Below are 19089 nucleotides of genomic sequence, written 5' to 3' on the forward strand. Positions count from 1 at the left end.
TCGGGTACTTGTATTATGGCAATGGCGCTTCATTTCTTAATAATAATAATAGCAATGAGTTTGTTGGTTCTTCAAGCTGATTCACAAGAACTATTACTAAAGCTTGAAAAACCAAGACTGCAGAAATGCGGAATAGATAAGATTTATCAGTTTGGTGATTCACTTTCGGATACTGGAAATTGTCTGAAAGAGAGCTATTGTGGAGCTCAAACTAAAACCGGAAGACTTCCATATGGAATGAATTTTTATCAGAACGCAACGGGACGTTGTTCTGATGGCATGCTCATGATTGATTTCATAGGTATATATGTTTAAATCACCAATTGCGTACTATATAATATATTTATGTTTTATATGTCTCTCATAATATTAAATACAGCGATGGAATGTGGTCTTCCTCTCCTAAATCCGTGGGAGGATGAAAATGCAGATTTTAGTCATGGTGCAAATTTCGCAGTATCAGGGGCTACTGCTTTATCAGTGGAATCCCTAGAAGAGAATAACATTGCTATGTCCTTCACAAATAGTACATTAAGTGTGCAACTTGATTGGATGTCTTATCATTTCAAATCCATTTGTTCCCCTGGTAAGGAATTTATGTAATTGGTGTGGTTTAATTATTCTCTACTTACAATAATAATAAGCTAATTAACGCCTGTTGCTAGATTGCTCAAAATATTTGGAAAAGTCACTTTTCATACTTGGAGAAATAGGAGGAGATGACAGCTATTATGGCTTAAAGCAAAGTAAAACCATAGACGAGTTGCGAAGAATGACGCCAGAAATTGTTCACACCATCATTAATAGTGTTAGAGTAAGTGCTTCTTATCTCCTATCTTTTATGAATACCACACTACCTTTCATTGCTTGTAGTTGGATTCCTAACCATGACTATTATTTTTCCAGAAAATGCCCTCGATAGTTTTGGGTCAATTATTAACCAAGGACGTTTTTATTCAATTTGCATAATTTAAGATCGTTTTTAACCCTTTTCTGTTTTCTTTTTTCTAGACAATCATTGATTTTGGGGCTACCCGTATTATAGTTCCAGGCAATTTTCCAGCAGGTTGTTTCCCAATTATACTATCGTTCTACATGACCAATCCCTCAACTGCCTACGATGAGTACCATTGCGTGAAAGAATGGAACAATGTTTTAATTTCTTACAACAATCATTTGCAACAAGCAATTCATGAGTTGAAGAGAGAATATCCAAACATTTCAATCATTTATGGTGATTACTACAACGCTTATCTCTGGCTTCAACAAAATGCCGTCGCTCTTGGTAAGTGGATAATAATTTAAGAACTAGTGGAAGCAATTAGTGAGAGATAATGAAGAGAACATATCATTGTGGATATAGTTATTATTGCAGAGCCTATGAAAACTATCAGTATGCAACCGAAATCTAGAAATATGAAAAAATTAGTTATCAATTTGTTATGCTTTATTAACTATCTGAAATTGAAGAGAATGAGGAAGAAAAAGTAATTATAGTAATAATATTGTAAAATATGTTATATTCCATAAGCATAAATACAAAAAAAAAAAAAAAAACAAGATGCATATGACGATTAGGTGAAGTAAAGAAAGACATGCAATTCACTAACTTCCATTTTTTTTGAAACAAATTTTCAGGATTCGAGAAAAATACTCTACAGAAGGCATGTTGTGGATTAGGAGGAAACTATAATTATAAAGAAGGTATGAAGTGCGGGGATCCGAGAGTTCCAGTGTGTGCAGATCCAAGTACTTACATAAGTTGGGATGGAGGTCATTTGACACAAAAAGCATATAACTGGATAACACAATGGTTAATCAATGATATAGTACCCCAATTAAATTGTCATGTTTAAATGCAAGTTTTTAATTTCTTTTGATTATTTTTGTATTTCATAATCGTAGCGTTTTTTTTTACAAAATTAAGACGCTATTTAGAAAATGAAGTCCAACTCTATTTCGTTTTTTCTTTTGATCTTGTAACTTTGCAGCCTAATAATTATACTATTTTTCCAAACAAAACTATTTATTTTCACTATTTGGTATTCATATAATTCAAAAATATTATATCAAATAACTTTCAGCACTTCAAAGTTCTAAAAGCACTTCATACCTAAAAGTTATTTTTTTAAGTCCATCCAAACGGGCTCATTTTCATTATTTTGGTAGTCATAAAGCAAAATTATTAATAAACAAATTGTGAGCATGGAGACATAAAAGATACTTCTTTCATAAATTGATACACACATGTATATTGTGAGCTTATATTATGATTCAAAAACATTTAATCAAAAATGTATATAGATATACATGAAGCCTTCCCAAATATGTTAAGGGCCAAGAGGAAAAGGCCCAAGTCAACAAATATGTTTTGTGTCAGTAGATTTGAGAAATTAGGCCCGCTCTCGTTAATTTCTGTGTTAGTAAAATCTAATAACCAACCTATTAGTGCTCCATTCGACATCCTGTGAGATTTGTTGGACCTTGCACTATTTTGAGATGACGGGGACATAATGGACATTTTTGATTGTTTATGACCAAGATATTGAATATGTGGGCCTCCCTGATGGCAATTTGAGCGGTGAAAGGAGTTGTAGTACTTAATGATAGTACAGCCAGGAACTGCTCAGTTTCCAACAACAAACAATGTATAATTTAATATTTTAAGGCTCAAAACCAGTAATCACCTCTCAATATTAAAGTATAGCAACACATATTAAAGTGACAACAATTAGCTAAAATACCATAGAAAGCTCAAAGTTTCAACAACTATCTTTCTAAGATAGTAATTTGCAGCAAGTGAAACAAATATTCATATAGTTAATTATGTAAAATTACCTTTTTCAGCAATCTCAATTTTTTGAATTTCTTCTAAAAGGTCTTCAATCTTGCATTCTTTAGATGTTGACCGCAACCATTGTTGACAACAAAAAAGAGCTTCATATGTCTTTGTCGATAGAGAACTTCGATAACAATCAAGTATCCGACCACCGGTGCTAAAAGCTGATTCCAAGGCAACAGTAGATGTAGGAATAGCAAACACATCTCTTGCAATCCTAGAGACAATAGGATATCTTTCAGATGAAGATTTCCACCAAGTCAAGATATTGAAATCCTTAATCTTCTCCCGATCATCCATCAAATACTTTTCAAGATCAGACTTATTATCAACATCATTCTCATCTTCAAGAAATTTCTTCCATTGCGATTGCCACACATCAGAGCTATTGATTGCACCAATTTGACTCATCACACTAGTTTGATCTCCAATATTTTCACTAGAAGGCCCAGAAATAGAACTCTTATAATGATTAAACAAGCAAGTTAAAGTGTTCACCACTTTAGTAGACTTTCCATTTTCCTTCACAGGATCATACAAATTGTTAAAAAGGAACTTCACATACTTCATTTTATAGAGAGGATCCAACACAATGGCAACAAATAACAACATGTTCATATCCTCAAAATCACCCCAATATTTATCAAACTTAATTTTCATCTTCCTAGCCATACCAGTTAAAATTGAACACTACAATTCGAATACTGGAAAATTATGCTTTGAAGATTAAAAAGCTAATGGAAGAAATAATTTGAAGTAACATGCAAAGTACTCGAAAACTTCAAAGTGGTTTTATAAAAAATCTCAAGAAACTTGAGAAAGACTTTCACATTCTTCCAATCTTCCGAAGATGAATGCACTGTTGTTCCACTCAATTCAAGACAATAGTTAAAGTACTTATGATCATCAATATACATTCTTGAAAAGGCTTTTCCAAATTGTACAGTTGTATTTAACATCAAGTATGTAGAGTTCCACCTCCTCTCAACATCCAAACTCAAAAGGCCATGGGTGTCTAGTTTTACCTTCTCAACATATGACTTAAAAGAAGTAGATCTTGGAGGAGAAGACTTAACATATTTCACAGCACACCTTACCCGAGAAATGGACTCATTTTGTTCACTCAATCCTTCTTTTACAATCAAATTCAAGATATGACCATTACACCGAACGTGTAAAAAATCATTTCCCAAGATGACACCATTCTTTTCATTAATTCTCCCTTTCAAGTACGTGATTGCAGCATAATTAGTTGGTGCATTATCTAGTCTCACCGTGAATATATTCTCGATCTCCCAATCTAACAAACAAGCTTCAATTCCATTTGCAATTGTCTCACCCTTATGATTTGGAGTTTGAAAAAAATTAAGAATTTTTTTTTTGCAAATTCCACTGATCATCAATCCAGTGAATCGTAAGGACCATATAAGTTAAATTTTGGATTGACGTCCTTGTGTCGCTAGTAAGACAAACACGTTGATCTTTAACAAGCCTTTTAAGCTTTTGTTTCTCTTTTTCATAAATTTTTAAACATTGTCTAGCAACAGTAATGCGAAAAGATAACTCAAAATTAGGCAAAACAACTGTCATTAGCCTCTTAAAGTCTTCCCCCTCAATGACTCTAAACGGTTTTTCATCTATTATAACAAACTCAGGAATGGCCCTTCTAACTTCGACAACATTATAAACAACCTTTTCCAAATCTCCTTGTCCCCCTCCTTTAATAGATTTAATATTGAGTGTTGTCTGCTTCCTATCAATGGTCTTAAAAAGGTATTTCTCACACTTGTTAAGCAAATATCCCCTAAGATTAGAAGTCCTATAATTAAAAAGGCAAGACCAGTCTTTGGGGCAGTACTTGCATTTTGCCCTCAGTTTTCCCATTTTATTAGTAAACCGTGTGTAATGATCTCAAATTTCAGATGTTCTTCTACCATTATCCCTAGGGCTAGGGTATCGACTACAAGGAGTAGTTCTTTTTTGCTTTTTACGAGGTTTACGCACTGAAGAAGTATTAAGAGTATTACCATGTGCTTGAGTTACAGCAGATGTTGGTGTTACTGAACTATCTTTAGGAACCTCCAAATGTTCAACCTCTGTAACTGTCCTTTTCATCTGAAAAATATTAGAAGTTTAGGACCCATTCGGACAAGAAAAAATAAAGGTAAAATTTTGAAACAGAAAAGGAAACAACTTAAGTTAAAATCAAGTAGCTAGCAAAGGAAACAACTTAAAATCAACTTAAACATTCGAAACAGAAAAGGAAACAACTTAAACATTCGAAATAAAAAAGGAAACAACTTAAACATTCGAAACAAAAAAGGAAACAACTTAAAATCAACTTAAAATTTGAAAAATTTCGTACAAACCTTCTCAAAATTTGACAGTCTTGTACTTGAGGAGTTGAGGTTGCTCTTGAGACTTCACTGTGAGTCTATGACTGTGACTTTGTGAGAAACGTGAGCTTCTGCTTCTCTTGTTCTTAAGTTAGAAGTGGAACAGAAATCAGAATTGTAAAAGGAAAAAAGAGGCCTTAAAAATAAGTATATCAAAATTAAATTACTAATTAAAAGTATAAAATATCTTTAATTATTTATGAAAAGCTAATATTATACATATAAATAATTATAAATTTTATGTATATAATTATCGGTTTGGTTCGGTTATTTATTCAGTTATTTTTTACTATAACCATAACCAAACCAAATATTATCGGTTTTTCAAATTTAAAATCAAACCAAATCAAACCAAATCAAATATCGGTTTTTTTATTCAGTTTGGTTAAATTTTTTATTTGGATCAAAACTGTGAACAACCCTAAGTACATGTATCTTTATGTCACGTGGGTAAATTCTGTGGTCTAAAAAAAATTAATTTTTTTTTCTAAACAAAAGTTTGTATTTTCCGATCTATAAAAGTTTTTCAGATTTCCTAATTTGAACACCAGAGTAATAACACATTGTGGTTACTGCATTGATGACTCCATCAGTGGAGCTTTGACATGAAGATAAAGTGATGAAAAGAGAAAAGAAGAGAAGAAGAAGATGCAGACGAAGAGGAGAAGAGGAGAAGAGAGAAGAGAGAGTAAAGTTAGAGAGAGAAAGAAATATCAGTAAAATGTAGAAATGTAATTGTACAGTGTATTGTTACATCCTTATATACTCACACTTTGTATAGTGTGATGTATTTGTGTATTTTGTACACTCATGTACTAACTAATTCTAACCATTCATTAACAACCTTCTAACCATATCTAACAAATTATAACTAACTTCTAACTAATTCTAACAGCTTCTTAACCATGACAACTTGCTAATTTTAGGCTATGGTTAACACTCTTCCTCAAGCTCATGGTTTGAAGAGATTCAGCATTCCAAGGTTGTTCAGCAGATGTTGATGTTGAACCTTCCCTAAGCCTTTTGTGAGGATATCTGCCAACTGTTCCTTTGTGTGTATGAAGCTGGTCTTCAGCATGCCTTAGCAGATTCTTTCTCTTACAAAGTGGCAGTCTATGTCAATATGTTTGGTCCTTTCATGGAAGATGGGATTTGCAGCAATTTGGATTGCAGCCTTGCTGTCACACATCATGTTAACAGGTGTCTCAATGTGAACTTCCAGCTCCTTGAACAAGCTTAACAGCCAAGTGATCTCAGCTGCACAGTTGGTCATGCTTCTAAACTCAGCTTCTACTGAGCTCCTGGACATCGTCTCTTGTTTCTTTGATTTCCAAGAGATTAGTGCTCCACCAAACTTCACCAGATATCCAGTGACTGACCTTTTTTGTTTCAAGACAAGCTCTCCAGTCTGAGTCACAGTAGGTAGTGAGTGCATTTGTATTTACAAATGGCATTAACAGTCCCAAACCTGGAGCTTCCTTGAGATATCTGACAACTCTAAGTGCTGATTCCATGTGTGACTCTTTAGGATTGTGCATGTACTGGCTTAGTGCCTGGACTGGGAAGGCTATATCAGGTCTGGTCATAGTGAGGTATAGGAGTCTTCCCACAAGTCTTTGATATCTTTCAGGCTGATGTAGTATCTGATCATCAACACTGCTCTCAGGTGAAATGTGTTCATCATACTTCACTGATGTAAGCTTCTTGTTCTGCTCAAATGGTGTTCCTGCAGGCTTAGCTCCTCCTAGGCCACATTCAGCAATCAGTTCAAGAGCATATTTCCTCTGAGAGATATGTATTCCTTGACTGGATCTAGCACACTTAATGCCTAGAAAGAACTTCAGTTCACCTAGGTCTTTCATTTTGAATTGACAATGTAGATCTTTTTTTGTGTCCTCTACTAAGCATGTGTTGCTCCCAGTGACTAACAGATCATCCACATAAACCAGCACAACAAGAATATCTTGGTCAACTTTCCTGGTGAACAAGGAGTAGTCATAGTGACTTTGGTTAAATCCCAACTTCAACAAGGACTCAGTCAACTTCAGGTTCCACTGCCTGGGGCTTGTTTGAGTCCATACAGTGATTTATTGAGTTTGTAGACCTTAGTAGTGGACTTTTCCTGTCTAGCAAACCCATCAGGTATAGACATGTAGACTTTTTTCTAATAAGTTCCCATTGAGAAAGGCATTGTGAACATCCATCTGATGAAGGACCCATCCCCTAGAGGCAGCAAGATCAATAACAGCCCTGACAGTAACCATTTTGGCAACTGGACTGAAGGTTTAACTGTAGTCAAGGCCTGCCTGCTGATTGAACCCTTTGGCCACAAGTCTAGCTTTCAGTCTTTCAACTTCACCTGTGGATTTATATTTGATCTTGTAGACCCATTTACAGCCAATAGCTTTCTTGCCTGGGGGCAAGTCAACCAAGGACCAGGTGTTATTAGCTTCCAAAGCATCAATCTCCAATTGCATGGCCTGAACCCATTGAGGGTCAAGAGAAGCAGCTTTGTAAAAAGAAGGTTCAATGAGAGCTGCGTAGGCAGCAAGACAAGAGCTGTAGGATGGAGATAGATGACCATAGGAGATGTGATTGGCAATGGGAAAAGAACAGGAGAAACTAAAAGGAGTAGTAATATAATCTTGCAGCCAGGAGGGAGGCTTACTAGATCTAGAGGATCTCCTAGAGGAGACAAGAGCAGAGGGAAAGAGAGATATATCAGGGTAAGGTAGTGGAGGCTGGGGGTGCTCAGGAGTTACTATAGGTGAGGGAGGGGAAGTGGAGGATTCTAGCAGTGTGAGGACTGGAAATATAGGATTAGGAGAGACTTGCACATCCTTGAAGGGAAAAAGATCCTCTTTGAACACTACATGTCTGTTAATAAAGAAGGAATGTGAGTGCAGATCATATAGTAGGTACCCTTTTTGTGAAGAGGAGTAGCCCATCAAAACAGCAGATATAGCTCTAGGAGAGAATTTGTCAGGTATATGGGGGCATGTGCATAGTAAAGACATCCAAAGACTTTAAGATGTGTGAAGGAGGGAGGATGTTAATGGAGTAGTTCAAATGGAGGCTTATACTGCAGCAATTTGGAGGGAATTCTATTGAGGAGATATACTACAGTGGTGATACATTCACCCCAGAATTTCAAGGGAATAGAGGATTGAAACTTGAGTGCCCTGGCCATCTCCAAGATAGTTCTATGCTTTCTCTCAATAATACCATTTTGTTGAGGAGTGTATATACAAGTACTCTGATGTAGGATGCCAAGGTTAGACAACATGGTCTGAAATGCAGTACTGAAGAATTCACTTCCATTGTCAGTTCTCAGAGACTTAACAATTATGGAGTGAAGATTGTGAACCTGTGTAAAAAAGTTTCTTAACACCACAATGTCATCAGATTTAGAAGGGATAAGGAAAACCCAAGTAAACCTGGAGTAGTCATCTACCACAGTCATAAAATATTTTTTCCCATCATGAGTAGGTACTTTGTAGGGACCCCAAATATCACAATGAACCAGCTCAAGTATAGCATTTGAAACATGAGAACTTACAGGAAAAGGGAGTTTAGTTTGCTTAACAAGTGGGAAAACTGTACAAGAAGAGTGATCAATTTCTAGAATATCAATACTGGAAGATTTCTTTATTATATCTACAGGTACATGGCCTAGTCTTAGATGCCATAGAGAAGCAGAAGCAGAGTTAGAAGATGAGGTGACACTGCTCTTTGTAGGGAGAGCAGGGACTACATTTGGAGACTGAGTTGCTGCACCATTGACTGCTGTCTTTAGACCACTTTCCTTGAGAATGTAGAGACCTTGATCCTCTTTACCAATCCCCTTAACCTGACCACTGAAGAGATCCTGAAAAATACAGAAGTCAGGAAAGAAGGTTGCCATACAGTTGAGTTCTTTGGTGAGTTGTGATACAGATAGGAGATTGCATTTGAAGTCAGGAACAAATAGGATATTGTCAACACGATGATTATCAAGAATGTGAGTGCTGCCAATATGTGAAATTGATACAACACTTCCAGTGGGTAAAAGTACTTGTCTCCTCTTAGATGGTGGTACTGTGTGGCAATTAGTTAACAGATCAGCTTTAGGAGCCATATGATTTGTGGCTCCTGTGTCAACTATTCAGCTTTTATCTACATATTTAGATACCAAAGCAGATAGAGAACTACATGCAGTAGCTGCTTTAGCTAAGAAATCACCTTCATTTTCACTTCTTTTGGCCAGCATCTGCAGGATTTGATGATATTGATCCTGTGTGAAGAATGTTAAAGGTGTAGGTGTGTCAACAGTAGGATGTGGGCTAGTAAATTGAGTGACTCCAGCTTGATTAGCATATGAATTGGAGTTGGAGTTTTCCCTCTTCTTCTTTGACTTCCATCCAGCTAGATAGCCTTTCACTTTGAAACATTACTCCTTGGAGTGCCCCTTGTAACCACACACCTCACATACAAGCAATGACTTCTGGAATTTTGGTGGCTTATATTGGTTATCGTAGTGTCCTCTTCCTGAGTTACCATCACCCCCTGGTTGATGGCCAAAGTTGCCACCCTAATTAGGACCACATCCACATTTCTTAGTGAATAAAGCAGTGCTTTCAACAATTCTAGAGGGAACATTCTCATAACCTGTACTTGCCAGATTTCTTTGGCTTTCATGATCTATTATCAAGGAGTATGCTTTTTTTAGGTTAGGGATTGGGTTCTGCAATAGTATCTGACCTCGAGCAGCTGAATACGACTCATTGAGTCCCATAAGGAACTCGAGCAGCCTCTAGTACTTAAAGTGCTCTTGGAACCTTTTTGATTCAGCACAGGAGCACCCTGGACATGGCATGATAGAGTCAAATTCATTCCACAGACCTCTTAGATGTGTGTAGTATTCAGTAACAATCATAGTTTCTTGTGTAAAACTGTGAATTTCCTTGTGCAGTTGGAATACGTGAGCACCATTAATTTTGTCATATCTCTCTTTCAGATCACTCCATACCTTGTGTGCATCACCAACATAAACAATACTGCTCAGCAAACCAGGTGTAACAGCATTCATTATCCACAACAAAACTACAACATTACACTTCTCCCAGATGTTAGACAGCTCAGGTGCAAACTGAGACTCAGGGAACCTTCCATCAACAAAGCCCAATTTACCTTTACCTAAGAGTCCAATTCGCATAGACCTACTCCACACAGCATAATTCTCGGAGCCTGTGAGCTGAAGAGAAATTAGGGAACTACCTAGAGTGTCATTTTGATGAAGATATATAGGGTGATTGTGGCCTATAATCGAAGCTTCATAGCTGGATGGATCAGCAGTTGCATGTGCTCCGTTCAGGTTTGCATCACCAGTTTCCATAGCTCCCGATGTAGCTTCAGCTGTATACATCTCTATTGACAGCTTGAGCCCTAGATCACCGATTAACTTCTTCTACTGGAATCTAGGTCGCCGGTTGTGAGCTTCTTCTTTTACCCTACGATCCTTGTAGGCTCTGATATCATGATGACTCCATCAGTGGAGCTTTGACATGAAGATAAAGTGATGAAAAGAGAAAAGAAGAGAAGAAGAAGATGCAGACGAAGAGGAGAAGAGAGGAGAAGGGGAGAAGAGAGAAGGGAGAGTAAAGTTAGAGAGAGAAAGAAATATCAGTAAAATGTAGAAATGTAATTGTACAGTGTATTGTTATATCCTTATATACTCACACTTTGTATAGTGTGATGTATTTATGTATTTTGTACACTCATGTACTAACTAATTCTAACCATTCATTAACAACCTTCTAACCATATCTAACAAATTATAACTAACTTCTAACTAATTCTAACAGCTTCTTAACCATGACAGCTTGCTAATTTTAGGCTATGGTTAACATGCATATATGTAGAATAGTGTGTAAAACACTGAATAGTTTTCTTTGGGATAGCAGCAATGATGAGACTGGTTGATGGCCTAGTTATTTATTTGGTCATTTTAATGATGAAAATTGGGGATGCTCAACAAGTATTAAAGCTTCAAAATCCACGATTGATGAATTGCAGAATTGATAGAATTTATCAGTTTGGCGACTCAATGTCGGATACCGGCAATTGCATCAGAGAGACCCTTTGTGGATCTAATTCTTTGTGTATAGGACCTCCATATGGAATGAACTTTTACCAGAACGTAACCGGACGTTGTTCTAATGGCATGCTCATCATTGATTTCTTAGGTATGAATTGGTTACTTTGAATCCTCAACACTACTTTTATATATATGTTTGATGATTAATTTGTGTGATCATACAGCGCTGGAATGTGGTCTTCCTCTGCTAAATCCGTGGGAGGATGAAAATGCAGATTTTAGTCACGGTGTGAATTATGCAGTATCAGGGGCTACTGCTTTATCAGCCGAATACCTAGCAGAGAACAACTTTCTTAATATAGGATGTACCAATAGTTCATTGAGTGTGCAACTTGATTGGATGTCTTCTCATTTACTCAACATCTGCTCCTCTGGTAATTAATTATTCGATTCTGCAAGTTGCATTAACTATATATATATATATATATATATATATATATATATATATATATCCAAATAATTGCTTAATTTCTTCTTGCTTGCTAGATTGTCCAGAAAAATTGAACACGTCACTTTTCCTAGTTGGAGAAATCGGAGGAAATGAATTCATTTTTGGCTTATTGCAAGGTAAAACCATGGACGAGTTGCGAAGAATGGTGCCAAAAGTTGTTCAAAACATCATTCATGGTGTTAGAGTGAGTATATTCCTTTAATCTTCAAAATTTAAATAGCCTTTGTCACAATCTCGTGATGGTAAGAGGCCTGGTGTGATGAAGAAATCAAAGTAGGTTTATCACATGGAAGAGAACCTGAAAAAATACTCTGCTAACAATTTCCTGATACCTATTATCATCGGTCAATAATAGTAGAAACTAATTATTGAACTCGCAGATTAAAAATACACACTTCTTAAGCAGCAACGATCAGTCACTGTAATAGAAATCAGCCTCTCACCGGTAACATTTGGGTTCTTCGGGACACCTCAAGCGAAAAATAGAATAGACACCGAACCGAAGTTCATTTCTTTGGTTTTTCAGTATTTCTGTCCACCCTAATATAAGTAATTAAAAGATCATTTTACTTGTTTTTTAAATTTAGAGATTCATAATTAAGAAAGCCATAATACTTCGTTTAGTTTTACCTCCCAAAAATTTTAAAAATAGATTTTCACTTTTAACATATTAAGAAAAGATTAAAAATAATAATAAGGGAAAATGTCATGATATACCCCCAACTTTGTCATTTAAAGCTAATATACCCTATTATGAAAGTGGTCTTGCGCATAGCGGGAGCGCACCGAGTTGCCCTTTATACGCCCATTATGAAAGTGACTTAGATATACCTCTATCATTACATAAATGACTCACATATACCCACCGTTATAAAAGTGATTCATTTATACCCCACCGTTACAAAAAATGACTCACATATACCCCTTTCATCTAAAAGAAGTAAAAAATTACTTTTTTAATTTTTAATTTTACGCATGAATAATTTTTTGACTTCTTTGATTATCATTATTTGAGTTTGATAGAGAGCAACAGAGTAATTGTTCTTTTTTTGGGGGAAAATGGCTAATTGATAACAAATTAAAATAGCAAGTGATTTGTCTTTATTGGGAAAGTGGATCAATGTTACTCTCTTGAATGCTATTCTCTCAATTTGAGTAGTGCCTTCAATCTTTCTTTCAAGGCTTGATTTTACTTATAGATACATAGCTCAGACTTGTTATGAACTTAATCTGACAATAGCACCATAATTGGAGTGTTCAATCTAGATGGGTCTTTCTAAAGTAATTTACCCTTCGATTATTTAGGTGTAATATAATCTATTGTTTCATTAAGTAAAAAAACACAAACTTTAGGGACGAACATAATAACAAAGCTTTTACTTTCACTCAAATACAGAGATTGCTATATTTTAACTGCAACAAAATCAAAACTCCAGATATAAACACCAAACAGAAAGTACAATAATGCATTGCCATATTTTCACTGCAACAAAATCAAAACTCCAGTTATAAACACCAAACAGAAAGAACAATAATGCAATGGAAATTAGTTCCTTCTGACGCTAAAAATCCTATTCAAGCAAGTCATGAAGGCCAAACAGCACCTGATAATTCTTTCTCCAACTTCCTCCATGAAATGGAAGCAGCAGTACGCCCACGACTTCTTTATCATCAAGCTAATAAATGTCGCCAAAAACATGGCAACGAATCCCACACCCGCACTCACAAAAAAACAAAGCCTTATTTCATGCTCAGCATCATCTTCTATTTCTCTTTTCCTGGGTACGGAGCAATCAGTTGTCAATGGTTTCCCACAAAGTTCTGGATTACCTTCAAAACACGAAGGATCAGTAAAGGTTCCAAATTGATTTGCTGATGGGATAGGGTCATGAAGGTTGTTATGTGACAAGTTGAGATAGCTCAAATAAGTGATGGATGTCATGCTTAACGGGATAGGACCTGAGAGATGGTTAGATGAAAGGTCTAGTGTTTCCAATTGCTGCATGATCCCTATGTCCTCTGGAATTCTTCCTGATAATTGGTTCCAAGATAAATTCAGAGTGCCCAAGGCTGACAGACCTGTTATCTCATTCGGGATTTCACCCTGAAGATTGTTGCGGGAAAGATCAATAAGATTCACTTGATCTAAGGTAGAGGTGTATGTCATCCATGTTCCCTTCTTAATCAACACCATCTTGGGCGTAAAAACATAGTTGAAATAGTAGTAATTGGGATACCACTTGTAAAATTTCACCAACTTGAGACCTCTCAAGCTTCCCAGGCAAAAAGGGATAGAACCTGTCAATTTGTTATGTGAAAGATCGAGAATTTGGAGGTTAGAAAGTTGGCATATTTGTGGTGGAATGTGTCCATCAATCATGTTACCCGTTATTCTGAGCTTTTGCAGAGATGAGAGACTTTCTCCAAACTACTCCGGTATGGTGCCATTGATTTTGTTCTCTCCAATATCAAGTGCAAGCAAGCTCTTGCAATTCCTCAATGATTGTGGAAGCTCTCCAGAAAGGTTATTGCGGCACAATCTCAACCAAAAAAGTGAAAGTGGTGAACAAACTGAAGGAGGAATACTACCTGAAAGATTATTCCCTGACAAATCTATGACTTGAAGTTGTTGCAAATCATACCACCAATCAGGAATCTTTCCAGACAAATGATTGTCTGAAAGGTCCAATCTCAATAGCTGCTTCACTCTTGTTATGGAATGTGGTATAGATCCTATAAAAGCATTTCCAGAAAGATCTAACACTTGAAGTTTTGTCATCACATGACCAATGTTTAAGGGTATATATCCTGAAAACAAATTGTTAGCAAGATTCAAATGTGTCACATTTGGCCAAAGAGGCAACAAACCATGGAACCGATTGGACCTCAAGTCTACCACGACACCATAATAGTAACTAAAATAGAAACCCATCGTCCAGCTTTGGTATGTCAATGGAAAATTTACTATCCTCGGAAGATTTCCACCAATTTGATTATCTGATAGATCAAGATATTGCAATTGTGAGCACAGCGTCCAAAGCCAAGGAGGTATAGCATCTGAAATGGAGTTATTAGAGAGAACGACCCACTGAAGTTGCTTTTGAGTATTTAGCCATGTTGGAAACTTGGGACCCAAACTGCAACTTCTAAGCTCGATAGCTGAGAGGCTAAATGGAGGAACCCATTCATTGCTCAAGTTACTGAAAAACTTCTTCCACAAGATAGGGATAAAACTTTCAATTGATGGAGTCTTGCAAAGTGATTTTGTGAAAGATTGCCTTCCAAAGCATTTGTTGTCAGCCGCAACTCAGTTAACTCAGATAAATTAAAAATACTCTCAGGCAAGGCTCCCTTCAGTTGATTCTCTCCCAAGTACAAAATTTCCAACCGTGAAAGCTGCTCAATAGATGCTGGAACCGGGCCAGATACCATATTAAAAGAAATACTAAGAATCCTTAAGTTCTTCAGATGTCCTAATGAATTTGGCAATTGCCCTGTCAACACGTTTACACCTAGAGTTAATACCTCTATAGTCATGTTGCTGCAGCTGGATAATCCTTCCACCACTCTACTTATGTCTCCATTAAGTTTGTTCTGCCCTAGATACAACTTCCTCAAATTACAGAGTTTACCCCATTCAACATTTGATATTGGGCCTTGGATGTTGCTGTATTCCATAACAAGTGCCTCAAGGGTGGTGGCATTAGACAACCATTTAGGCAACATAGAATTAACAAAGTAATTCTGTGAAAGGCAGAGATAAGAAAGAGAAGTCATATTCCATTTTGGTAAGGAGTGAGGGAGATAGTGGAGACTACTGTTTTGCAAAATGAGAGTCGCTAAGGATGGCAGCTTATTAATAAACTCAAGCCAAAGTGTTGCCGAAGAAAGGTTCACATAAGAAATATCAAGATACTTCAAAGAAGACAGACAGGAAACCCAATTCAAATCTTTGACCCAATTTCTTTCAACAGTATTATAAGGATAGGAATATGCACGGAGGCTTAGATACTGCAAATTGGATAGATTTCCAAGTGAAGGAGGAACACCAATAAGAGATGAAAAAGAAAGGTTAAGATACTGTAATTTTTCAAGACAACCCAAGAAATTGGGAGTGGTAAGTCCTTGGAAGTCATTACCACCAAGGTTTAAATACTCCATGTGATGCAAGTCGAGTAAAGCAGGACTTATCTTGCCACCCAAGCATGTTGAATTGCCTGGAATCAAATATCCTATTTTCTTCCAATAGCAATTGTTTGTTCTATCATTGAGATCAAGGCTGATGACATTACCAGTTTGGATGTCACAATTTACGCCTTTCCAGATGCAGCATTCTTTGCCAACCCAAGAAGCCAGTCGGTCAGAGGGATCTGTGAGACTGCGCTTGAATCTTAATAGAGCATTCCTCTCACTTTCAACACATCTCACTTTGGCTTCAGTAGTGTTTCTGAGAGGTAAAGATGTAGTTTTAATGGCTTTGACTGAAACAGGTAGAGGAAAGCATAGAAAAAATAAAACAAGTAGAGCAACTAAAATTTTCCAACATGCCATTTCAGTTTATCTTATACTAATAGAGATGGGTAAGTTTAATGTACTGTATATTGCTAGTATTAATTATTTGGGCCCGTTTAAATAGAAAGACAACCCATAACAGATGACCATTTCTCCGATTCAGCTTCACTACTGTCTTAGATGGTAACAAGTAACTTGTAGTCTGGGTAATTGAGAAAAGGGCAAATATTTTGAAGGTCAAGTCAAGTCCTGTGGAATAATAGTGCTAATTAACTAGCTGAAATGGAAGGCAAAGATTAGCGATAATTGAGGTCCTCTGTATACCTCAGCTGAAGAGCCTAGAGACAATCACAGAGTTGATTTCTCATATAGTCACTCAATTAATAGTTATTATCTCAAAAAATCATAATAAAACGGAACTGATTTTTCGACTCTCCTGAAGTATCCAAGATTGACATTAAAGCTACACAATTTTTATATAAAATGTCATCAAAAGATTTCGCCTCTGTGATACCATTATATATCATAAAATAACAGATGTAAATGAACATGCATAGTACAGTGTAGTATAATATCCTCCATGAATGATTTTATGGAACATGCAATAAGACCACATAGAAATGGAATACCTGTAGACTGCTCAGCACTTGAATCTCAATGTTAATTAGAGTGTTTACACAATTAGGTCTCTTATAAAGTGAATACATTTTTAGCCAGAAAATCAAGTACACGGCCTACTATAACATGTTAAATTATGATGATAGCGCAAAAATGTTTTATTTAAGCATGGATCGTAAGTTTATATTACTCCCCATGACAACAATGTTTTATTGACGAAGCAGTTTACCCACAGGCCATCCAGGTCCAATTGGCAATTGTACAACACATGAGTTGATTGGTTAAAGTTGATGAAACTTATAGGCCAAATATTTGTGTTTTTTCCTTTTATTCTTCTTCATTTCTCCATCAAAACCTTCTCTTCAACCACACAAATGTGAACTACCCAGCTCAAATTAAGCTAAAAAATAACTCTAAAATAATATGTAGATACGAACCCAACACTCACACCTCAAATTGATGCTTCAAAATTCCAATAATAGGCGTCGTTTAGGTAACCAATTAATTAACACCTTGTTTGGATAGTTGTAATCCGTTATATCCTATTGTATTGTATTGTTAGTTTAAATACAATATTTGTTTTGATTATTATTTAAATTTTATTGTATCGTATGGTTTAAATCCATGTTAGGTAACAACAAAACACCCATTTAGTGATTTTGTATGATCGTGTGATACTTTAATATTTTTTTCTCATTTTGTCTTTACTTATTATTTAATAGTAATTATAATTTACCTTATCTTTTCATAATAGCTCTACCCCGTATCCTATCTTTTTTGTAAATTTATCATTCAAATTATAAATGTGTGACATTATGTAACGATAGAGAACGATGCAATTTATTCAAACATTATATTCATGAAAACAATACGATACGGTATAATACAATACAATATGATACATTGTGAAACAATACGTAACAACCATCCAAACAAAGTGTTGATAATTCAGCAAAATAATCCCTTCATCATAAATCATTTCTTAAAATAGCCCAATTATCATTTTTTTAATCAAAAATGATCATTCCGTACTTTTCAATTACAGGCAAGTACAATTTGTGCTTTCTTCTTCTAGCCATTAATGACATTTCTTCTTCTTCCTTATTTCTTCATTGTGTGCCTCCTCATTCTTCTTCCTTCCTTTCTTCTTCTTTCTTATTTCTTCGTAGTGTTCTTCCTCCTCCTTTTTTCATGTTCAAAAGCTCAAATTTTAAAATCAAGTGTCGTAAATGTAATTTATTTTCAGTGAATAATATATCAAAATACAGAAAATTATATTTAAATTTTGAGATTGTTTAGAGGAGATTTGAGTTAATTGGAATTAAAAAAATCATCTGCAATGTACACTTTATTGTATCAAAAATGTAGATTTATGTATACATCATCTACACACAAGTATAACTATTTATACAATATTGATATATTATATATACATATCAATACATTACATATATATATATGACCATTTTGTTAAAAATATTTTTAATGCATACTACATATATGTTAATTTTGGACTATTTTTTTATGTAAATAAAAACTTGGTTATATTTAATGGAAATGAAACTACTTTACCGTATATTCATAAAATTTACCCCACAATTTATTTGTTATTACTAATAGTAACGCTTCAAAGAATCAACACACTGAATAATAGGGATGGACAATGGGTTAAAACATTTTTTAAAAAAGTCAAACAGGATTGAAAAATCTCACTCTGTTCATTACTTTAGTTTCTCACATTTGTCTCTCTTGAGTCTCATAGAACGCAGAGACTCAAGAGTTTTTAAATTTAAACTAATAGTTTATAAATTTTAGTCCGTATGGAAATTTACTTATGCCGCCAAGTAAATGTAGGGATCTTCTTCTGATAATGAACTTTACAATTCAATTATCAGAAGTGACTCGATTAGGTAAAGTTAAAGGCCTAAATTTGTATGAGTTAAAACTTACAAAAACGACAAATACTAGTAGAACTTAAGTGATCAGACATACAGTATTAAAAAAAAAAGATAACTTACCCAAATTCCATTACTTATATACACGTTAGTTTGCAATATGACGAATCTTATCAGTTTTTGATGTATCCTGATACGTTCAGATACATGTATCTCGGGATATATGAGGTCAAAATTAGATA

At 35.4% G+C, this 19089-nt stretch overlaps 3 protein-coding genes across 4 annotated transcripts; 2 read left to right on the plus strand and 1 right to left on the minus strand.

The window, feature by feature from the left end:
- LOC129886200 (acetylajmalan esterase-like) lies at positions 1-1871 on the plus strand. Of its 2 annotated transcripts, none has more exons than XM_055960778.1 (5): positions 1-301; positions 380-586; positions 666-814; positions 1012-1285; positions 1639-1871. In XM_055960778.1, exons 1-5 carry the CDS (start codon positions 16-18, stop codon positions 1854-1856), a joined length of 1134 nt encoding a protein of 377 aa, XP_055816753.1. In that variant the 5' UTR covers positions 1-15; the 3' UTR covers positions 1857-1871. The 2 variants fall into 2 exon arrangements, with proteins under 2 accessions (XP_055816753.1, XP_055816754.1); XM_055960779.1 differs by having other exon boundaries at positions 7-301; positions 431-586.
- A 9257-nt stretch (positions 1872-11128) lies between these two features.
- On the plus strand, positions 11129-12375 carry LOC129886202 (acetylajmalan esterase-like). The gene is made up of 3 exons (XM_055960781.1): positions 11129-11459; positions 11536-11745; positions 11858-12375. Exons 1-3 carry the CDS (start codon positions 11180-11182, stop codon positions 12022-12024), a joined length of 657 nt encoding a protein of 218 aa, XP_055816756.1. The 5' UTR covers positions 11129-11179; the 3' UTR covers positions 12025-12375.
- A 1875-nt stretch (positions 12376-14250) lies between these two features.
- Positions 14251-16373, minus strand: LOC129883987 (receptor-like protein EIX1). Its single transcript, XM_055958377.1, has 2 exons — positions 15211-16373; positions 14251-15100 (listed from the first exon to the last, which is right to left on the minus strand). The coding sequence occupies exons 1-2, from the start codon at positions 16371-16373 to the stop codon at positions 14251-14253; spliced, it is 2013 nt and encodes a 670-aa protein (XP_055814352.1).
- Between the last annotated feature and the right edge of the window lie 2716 nt (positions 16374-19089).

Source organism: Solanum dulcamara, chromosome 4, assembly GCF_947179165.1.
Source record: "Solanum dulcamara chromosome 4, daSolDulc1.2, whole genome shotgun sequence".
NCBI classification, from domain to species: domain Eukaryota; kingdom Viridiplantae; phylum Streptophyta; class Magnoliopsida; order Solanales; family Solanaceae; genus Solanum; species Solanum dulcamara.